Here is a 10079-nt window from a genome sequence, read left to right as displayed (position 1 = left end):
CCCATTGATGCCTTTCATAGCAGGTTCTCCTTTAGCACCATAATTAGAAGATTTATCCACATAAGCTTTTTTGGACTTATCCTGGTCATGCCTACCCAAAAAGACCTTCTTGCCCTTTGTCTTTCTTTCCATCTTGGTCCACGTTGTATCCCCTGCATGTGCCCCTTCCATTACATGCACTTCCTTATCCTTATTCTTCTCTATCCCAATTATAGCACTACCGAAACAAAAGGCTTCTCAATATTAGAAGAAAATGGCACATGATCCATCTTCTCATGATCTTGTTCCTTGTCTTCATTCACCCATGTTTCATCAATGTTTGCCGAAATTAAACTAATCAATTTACAGTCCACACCAACATGCCCATAACAACCACACGTATTACAGACCAACTCAAGGCTTTCATATTCAACATCCAAAACCCTCCCATCAACCTCAACACTACGAGTAATGGGAACGCCTAAATCAATCTCCACACAAGCCCTCGCATACTTCCCTCTTGCTGCCATCTTCGTTGCTACATCTACTTTCACTGGCTTTCCCACCGCAGCGGCAATCCTCAACATAGCCTTCTCATGGTAGTAACGAATCCCTAAGCCGTAAAAGCGTACCCATACCATGGTGGATCCAAAAACATCCTCCTCTAAAAAGAACTCAGGTGACCATGGCTTTACAGCAAGATATAACCCAAATATCATCCAAGGACCCCCAAGTAATACCCTCTCTCGATCTTTGAAAGCATCAAACTTCACCAGAAAATAGCCATTTCCTACGTCCAGAACTTGAAACCCACCCTTCAATCTCCACACCATACGCAGCTTATGCACCATCGTCGTGTAACTCATATGCTTGCCCAAGACTTTGACGACGATCGCCTCCTTATATGGTACAGATAACGCCTCCAGATTTCCTTTTATTTTCAGCCAACATCAATCAACTTTTTTAAAATTATTTTATTTATTTTAAATTTTAGACTCTACCAAATAAATATTTAATCTTAAACCTTAAATTATAATTCCTAAATCTTAAATCCTCCAAAAAATGAGAATTTTTAAAATTAAATAAAAAAAGATAGCTTACTAACTAAAACATTATTTCTAATACTTTCTCTTTTTACTAATACTTGACCAACTTTAAATTTTAAATACTAAAAATTGTGACGTTGCGAATGCAATAGGATCGAAATCCTATAATGCTCTTATGAGAGAATTTATTTTTCTTGAAACTTTAACACATTGTTTGTATATATGATGGAAAATGAAAAAAAAAAAGAAAAAAATGAGAGAAAAAAAGAGAATTTATTTATGTGTTGTTTAGTTGATGAGAAAATAGATAAAAAGAAAATAAATTTTTTTTGGTTAAATAAAAAATATAAAAAGAGAAAAAACTATAGCTAAATAAAATTATATTATATATAAATTATAATTTATTAATATATTTAAATCATTTTTTTCAAAAGAAAACAGTCATCCAAATTAATTTTCAAGATTTTAATATATTATCTTTATTAATAAAAAATATTTTTTTAAAGCGGAAGAACAAAAAAGATGTGTTTTGAAATTTGAAAGAGAGTGAATTTAAAAATTTTGCTTTTTCTATTAAATAAATGATAAAATTATAATTTTAGCATTGTTACACCTTTTTCGTTAATTTTTATCTCATATTTGAGGAGAAAACATTTGAATAGGCTCCAAACCTTTTTTATTCTCTTTATATTCTCTCTCTTAAATCAAATAATAACAAATTTAATGTTTTATCTATTTTCTTTTCTCTCCTATTCTTTTAAACCAAATAATATGTAAACATGAAAGTTCAACATAAAACTAATCCAGAAGACGCTGGTATCGATTTTGTTCTTTAACAATTGCTGTTCTTAGAGTTCTTTCTCCCGGTTTATCAAAAAACAGAGCTTTAACAATCCTCCCAATTTTGTTTCTTATCAATTACCAAAAAAATGTTATATTGAAGAATAGGCAGAATTGTTAAGAGCTTTGAATCTGTTAGGGCTTCAAGCAATCACATTGGATAGTGAAATGTTTTATTACTTGATAAGTGATGAAGGATAAATAATAAAAAAAAAAGTTTAGGGTCAATATTTTTATTAAAATTTAGTCAATATTTAATTAATAAAAAAATAATTCATTTTACATTATTAAATATAATTACATACCATTAAAAATATTAATAATAATTAATTAATAGCTACAAATCACAAAATTTATTAACTCCTAACACTTCTAAAAAAACGAGCTTCATGAGAATGACATAGAAAACAAAATAAAGGGATTAATTTTGTCTTTTAAAAAGTTATTTTTAACACCTTAATTATCAAAAGTCACGCTTCTGACTGCGTCACTCTGATAGCTCGGATATTACGACGACTCTTATACTATTTAAAATTAAAATGAGTCTGTTTAAAACTTTAAACTGCAATATCGCTCCAAAATACTTTTATTAGGTAACGTACATCCATACATACCATACAACTTACAAAACTCACAAAGAGTACATACATATGTATATATATTAAATAATTTTACAAGCATTAGCCAAAACAATTTCTATCCCTCGTACAGAATGTATAAAGATAAAGGGGAGGAAACAATAAATAATAACTAAAACAATACAAAACATCACGACAACAACTAGATAAACTCTTTGTGACTTCTGCGTCCATATCCTGAAAAGGAAAATTTGTAGGTGGGGTGAGAACATCATCCTCGAAAGGGTTCTCAGTAGAGGATTTTTGAGAATTACTATAATATGATACATGAAGGTAAAACCGTTCCAGTGATTAATAACCGCCTTATGCATCTTTTCAAAAGCAAGGGTTTACTATAAAAGAAAAATCTAAAATCTTTTCTGAAAGAGGAACTGTTCATTTCTTAAAAATTCAAAAAAATCTTTTCAAAAGGTGCATCTAAGCTGAACCAAATTAGTTTTTCATACTTTTCCAAACCAGAAACATCAACCAGACATGGCCTTCGGCCCACCTCATGATCAACCACGGCTCTAGGCCCCAACCATCCAAACAACAACCAATCACCACAGTCCAACAGAGTCTAAGTCGCAAACACAAATAGGAAAGTTCAAGTACAAACAAACAGTTACTGCAAGTAGAACAATTAGCAGTTAATCACAAGTAATCACAAAGGCAAACCAAGTACAATATACACACCCATACAATGTCACATTGATGCATATGATGAATGCCTGCCCTAATGGTTGATGATATCATCTGTCGGTTATAAAGCCAACTCGACAAGTCCTGGTAGCTAACCATTGTACTGTCCCTCTGTCGTGCCTCCCCAACTCGAGTTATTCACAATCATAATCATAATTCACATCCAACACCCTCACTGGTGTATATTCACGGGGGCGATCTCATCCGAAACTTTTACAGTGTCCGGCCACACTTACGACAGAGGGTCAGCAGAGTATCGAGTCTTAACTTGGAGCACGTCGTGGCTAGCCACTGCTTCTACCCAGGAAAACTCGTATCTCAGATAATTGGAAGTGCAACAATCACAATATCAATAACTCAGCATATATGCATTTATTCTCAGCCATAAATCAACATTCTTCTCAGCCATTCGGCATTAGATTCATGATTCATAGTCAGCCATCCGACTCATAACATATTCCGCAATCAGCCATAACTCATTATCATACACAGCCATTCCGGCTCATAACAAAATAGCACTTCCACCATCCAACATCATCAAATTCATAAAATCGTCATTCAAGCCATAAATCACTTTTTCTCAATTCACTTCACTTTGAAATCAAAAATCAATTCTTTTCAGCCTTGGCTTTAAAGTTCCCATTCCGCAAATCATCTCAAGCTCATAAGCCACTTTTACTCAAAGTAGGTTCCCTTTTTAAAAAAAATTCACACTCGACATCCTCTTTCCAAAACTTCCAAAACCATGGCAAATTAAAGATCTCTTTCAAAATATTCAAAATCATCCATCCAACAATGGGATTTTATAACAAAAGTACCTCGGCAGAGTCTCAAGTTCTTAGAGGAGAATAACATAACTCAATTCCTCAATTTCATTCAAAATCTTTAAAACCTTGACTTCCTGATTTGAGTAATAAAAATAGAATCTAAGCCAAACCGAGTCATGTAATCAATTACTCCTTTCAAAACCATTTCCTTTACTTAAGCAAAACAAGTTTCAATTCCATGATTAACTCTAAAGCGTTTTAAACTGCTCAAAAAAAATTTTAATCTTGCAAAAATTCATAATTCAAGGAGTACTTAAAACTTTTTCCCAAAATATTGTAAAATGAAACTTGTTAATAGACATTCAGGTTCTTTCAAAGTCATTGAAACCCTCAAGTCAAATTTAAAGACATAAACTCTTTTCACATTTAAAACAGCCTTAAAACATAAGTCTCATCTAAATAACTTGCTCCCAAAAGAGATACAATACTTTTCTTAAAAAACAAGACTAAATCATAATTTCCTTTTTAATAATTCATTTCAAAAGCATAAGTCATCCCTTTCTTAAATAATCCAAATAAAATAGTAGAAGTCTTTAACTCATAATTTTTCAAATAACATTTCAATAGAGTCCCGGATTCTATCAGAATTTTGGCAGCACCTCCCCTAAAACTTGGACTCTGCCACTCTTTCCGAGTCCAATCCAAACCAATCCACAACCCTTTTTAAAGGGTTCAAAACCAAATCAGCTCAAATTCCAACTGAATCCAAAGGTACATTCCATTTTCATATTTCATGAAAACCAAATCAAACTCAAGTAAATTTTCAACGGATTAAACTTGATTTCAAAGTTTTAAATAAGCGACTTTAAAGAAACACTTCAAAACCGTCCGTTTCACAAAACCAAATAATAATGATTGCTCAGGAGATAAAATGACAACTAGAATAAAACCATATGCTACTATGATTAGGACAGAGTATAACAGATGAACAAAATGGTAGTAGAATGAGGAAGAAAATGTTACAGGCATAAGAAGCAGAAATTGGCATTGGAACTGGAACAAAGAGGATGATGCTGGCCAGAGTGGAAGGCGGTGGCGGCAAATCGCTTTCTGGAATAACAAGCTCCAACCACGGCAGTTCCAACGGATATGGCATGACAAGGTACATCAGAGGCAGAGACATGGTTGACCCGAAGCAACAAGGTCACGGTGATGGCGACTCCGGCGAAGGCGACGCCGGCGACGCGAACAGCGGCTGGGCGCGGTGGTTGCACCCCAGCTCAGTCCCAGATCTCTTTCTCTCCTCTGTTCTTGGGTTCTCTCTCTCTGACTACCATAAGTGGCGGCGATTGACTCTATGACAAGGACGACGGCGGCGACGCGACGGCAGCTACCAGACATGGTGCCTTCTCCACTCCGGCCATGGCTCGCATCTTCTCCATCTCCTATTCGCGATTCCAATGGCGGCAGCAAGGAGGGTTCGACGGTGAAATCCGATGAAGTTGGCGGCGAGGATGCGATGGTCCTGAGCAGCACGGTGGCAGCGAGCTAGGTGGCTCTGTCTTCTCCTGTGCGCGCGCGCTCTCTCCTTCGTCCTATGGCTATGGCTTGCGGCTTCCTCTCCTACAACGGCAACACGATGGCGCGGCGGCAGTGATGCCCACCGATGCCGTCCTTCCTCTTCCCCTATCCTCTGATCTCTTTCTCTCTGGTTCTCATCTCTTCAAGGTTTTATGTGTTTGATGCTGGCTTGGGGGAAGGGATTTCGGCTGAGGCAAAGGGGGTTAAGGTTAGGAATTGGAGAAATTAGGGTTTAGTTAAAATTAGGTTTAAGGGTAGTTTTGTAATTTCAAATAAAGATAGGGATAATATAGTAATTAGAAATAAATTTTAATCCAACAATGATAATGTATAAAAATACTATTTAAAAATACTATTTGTTCGTCAATCTTACAAATTATTTTTAATAAAATGTTCAAATCCAAGAATTAGAGATAATATAATTAATTTCTTTATCTTCCAAAACAACAGTATTAATATTTTAAAATATTAATTATTTAGTCCAAATCATATAAAATTCTTATTATTTCATAACTATCAATTTTATCATTTAAATAAGAAAATAATCCAATAATTGTAAAATTGGATAAAAATCTTTATTTATTTCAAATTCAAGTAATAAAACTTGCTTTAATTATCTTTAATAAAATAATTTCTAAAATTAAAATTATAAATAACTATATGATTTGAGACTTGATCATAATAAGACTTTTCAAAAGTTCTGGGTCTTACATTCTACCTACCTTATAAAAATTTTCGTCCTCGAAAATTGATACAATATGAGAGGAATTTTATAACAGTTCACTCTTGAACACATTTAAGGAAGAAGCAAAAATATCCCAACATATAAACATATATACGATTTTCAAATACTTGGATTGTCGTATGCATAAGATACAAAGGTAGGAGTGTGATTGCAAAGCAAACGTTACAAGATAGGCTCAATGCAAAAGGTGACATGGTTCAAACATGTGATAGTAAAGCAAGGCATCGAAGGCGATAAAACAGGATGGGGTTAAAACGACGTGCTTAACATCCGTGCACTAATCTTGTACCAACCTCAAAGCTTCAACTTTCCAACTCCATCATTCACTTTACAACTCCATAACCGGTCACAAGTCTAACACCCACAACTCATAATGTTGTACACCTACCGCTTCAACTTCTATATACACATATCACGTCTTAAAGAACTAATGCATTGCATTACTATGTCTACAAGTCGCACGTGACATCAAAACAATTCTCGAGTCTACTAAGAAGGATACAAGATTTTAGAAAGGAGAGACAAATGTCAAGGAAAATACTCATATATTTGAAAGAATGTATGCAATTCCAGGTAAACAAATATGCTCAAGCAATGAAGTTTGCTAGAAATAAATCATTTGACAACTTCAAAGATAACCCTTGGATCAAAGAAATTCAATAGGATCAATAAGAAGAAAATCAGTGCATTAGTTTGAAACAAATTCAATCTAAGTCAAAGAAGTATGAGGTTAACAGAAAAGAATATCTCAAACCCAAGACAAAACTCACAGAACTCAAGAGCACGATTAAAATACTTCCGAATACATTGTTCATAAAAGAATAAAAAACTTGTGAAAAAATCACTTCGCAGTCTAAAAGAAAAGTTAAGCAACAACATTCTTCGAGAGAGAGTAACAAAAGTATAAATGTGACTTTACTTTAATACAATTTCATGTTGAAGTAGATTATGTAGAGTTTTAAAATAAAATGAACACAGGTTTGGCTAAGAGCTAAAATATTTCCTCAAATATTTTAGAAAGATAGTTAGGTGCACAACTTATCCAAAAGTAATTCATAAAACTCGGGAGAAAATCAAATGCTTGTTCAAAAATTCTTAAAGTTCATATTCAAACAAACGTGTATAAAAATTATAGCAAAGACGAAAGAGGAAGTTAAACTCTATTTAGAAAAGAAAATCAAAGGTACAAATTTGCTTGTAAATTCGTAAAGGAAATAAGTAGTGCGTTACAAACGGACATGTTTCTACTAAATAAGAAAGCTTTTCAAAACTTCATTTAAAATAGCGCATACCAACTTTAAAACAGCCTTGTCAAAATTGAAGAATGGTTTCATTTACAATCAAGCAACAGAAAAATTTGACTTACAATATTCTTAAAGAGGAATCAAAGTGTCTTTAAAAAAAGTTCAAAACAGAACTCCGAGAGTATACTTGAAATCACCACCTCACAAGAACATTCAAAAAGATTAGGACATGTTAAAAAGGAATCAACTCATTGATAGAAATTCTCGATAAAGAATCTTTGACTAAGAACTCCGGCAAAAATAATGAGAGGATAAAAGATGCACGAAATTGAAACAAATCAAGCTGACTCTCATATAAGGATGAGATTCACAAGAGAAGGGAAGCTGAGATTGATGGTAGTGCTCACAAGAGATAGAAAAATATTTAAAAACAGAATCAAGTATTACATTCATAGAGATGAAAAGCTTAAGAAAGAACGAGTCTGTTCATAAGAAGAAAGCTATGAGTCCAACATTTTCAAAAGAACAACAATGGCTTAAACAATGTAGTATGCTAGACCAAACCCAAATCAAAATATATTTAGTGAAGTTTATCAAACGAAAATCAATCAGGATAAAAGCAAAAAATCCTTTCTTTCCAGAATTTTGAAAAATACCTAAATCAATAATCAAATAAAGATATGCATTGGAACTGTAGTAAAATTATTAGAAAGTCAAATTCTATTTAATGTAAGTGTAGTTCCATAAACAAGTAAAAGTACAGGTGAGGTATTAGAAATAAATAGTTTTCAAATTGCATAAGAAATTTTCAAAGCTTTATATAGATGAGTGTATATTGAATCAAAAGATACTTTATAAAAATTCGAAAAGTGATTGTAAACATAGCCAAATAAGAAAAAATTATGAATCATAATTTTTTTAAAAAGAGACCCGGAATAAGAACTTAAAAAGGCATGCGGCATCAAAACAAGATCAAAATCATATAGAAAAATACATTAATCCAGAAGAAGGGTTTAAACAGAGAAGGACATATACACTAATGATTTCAAACAGGCATATGCAATTAGAGTCACACAAGGATGCATATGAACAGAGAAATAGGGTTGGAAATCCAAACTACTTTCCAAAAGAAAAGAGCAACAAGAACTTCAAGATAGGCTAGGAAGGAACAAGTTGACTCTGGCAGAATTTCAAGACACATACTGAGTAACCTCAAGAAATAGTCTCTAACGTTTCCAAAATCCGCGAATCGCATTACCTATTACTCGTATATCATCTACGACAACCCATTGGTGCTTTCATATACATAATTCACTAGTATTAAGCCGGCCAAACTTAATATCAGGAATTATGCAATGCAAGGCAAATGGCATTAATCAATAGACCGTCATGTGCATAAGGCTCTAATTCTTGTTATCTGAATAAGACCTATTACATGACAAACGCTCAGAGTAGGCAATTGAAGCATAGTCGGTCCATTCCTTAGGCTCTACAGGAAAGACCACTCTAATACCATAATTTAACATCCTAACTATCAAAAGTCACGCTTCCGGTTGCGCCACTCTGATAGCTCGGATATTACGAAGACTCTTATACTATTTAATACTAAAATATGAGCTTGTTTAAAACTTTAAACCACAATATCGTTCCAAAATACTTTTGTTAGGTAATGTATATCCATACATACCATACAACTTATAAAACTCACAAAGAGTACATACATATGTATATATATTAAATAATTTTACAAGCATTAGCCAAAACAATTCCAACCCCTCTTACAGAATGTATAAAGATAAAGGCGAGGAAACAATAAATAATAACTAAAACAATACAAAACCTCACGACAACAACTACATAAACTCTTCGTGACTTCGGGGTCCATATCCTGAAAAGGAAAATTTGTAGGGGGGTGAGAACATCATCCTCGAAAGGGTTCTCTGTAGAGGGTTTTTGAGAATTACTATAATAAGATACGTGAAGGTAAAACCGTTCTAGTGATTAATAACCGCTTTATGCATCTTTTCAAAAGCAAATGTTTACTATAAAAGAAAAATCTAAAATCTTTTCTGAAAGAGGAACTGTTCATTTCTTAAATATTCAAAAAAAGCTTTTCAAAGGGTTCATCTAAGCTGAACCAAATTAGTTTTTCATACTTTTCCAAACCAGAAACATCAACCAGACATGGCCTTCAACCCACCTCATGATCAACAACGGCTCTAGGCCCCAACCACCCAAACAACAACCAATCACCACAGTCCAACAGAGTCTCAGTCGCAAACATAAATAGGAAAGTTCAAGCACAAACAAACAGTTACTGCAAGTAGAAAAATTAGCAGTTAATCACAAATAATCACAAAGGCAAACCAAGTACAATATGCACACCCATACAATGTCTCATCGATGCATATGATGAATGCCTGTCCTAGTGGCTAATGATATCATCTGTCGGTTATAAAGCCAACCCGACAAGTCTTGCTAGCTAACCATTGGACTGTCCCTCTGTCGTGCGTCCCCAACTCGGGTTATTCACAATCATAATCATAATTCACATCCAA

The 10079-nt window shown here is 33.8% G+C and overlaps 1 protein-coding gene across 1 annotated transcript; it reads right to left on the bottom strand.

Annotated features, from left to right (window-relative positions):
* Positions 1–209: 209 nt before the first annotated feature.
* Positions 210–830, bottom strand: LOC114927779 (uncharacterized). Its single transcript, XM_029298733.1, has one exon. It carries the CDS (start codon positions 828–830, stop codon positions 210–212), a length of 621 nt encoding a protein of 206 aa, XP_029154566.1.
* Between the last annotated feature and the right edge of the window lie 9249 nt (positions 831–10079).

The sequence above is a fragment of the Arachis hypogaea genome, chromosome 5 (genome assembly GCF_003086295.3).
Source record: "Arachis hypogaea cultivar Tifrunner chromosome 5, arahy.Tifrunner.gnm2.J5K5, whole genome shotgun sequence".
NCBI lineage: Eukaryota > Viridiplantae > Streptophyta > Magnoliopsida > Fabales > Fabaceae > Arachis > Arachis hypogaea.
The sequence above is the reverse complement of the archived record's forward strand: the minus strand, read 5'-3'. Positions and strand labels throughout refer to the sequence as shown.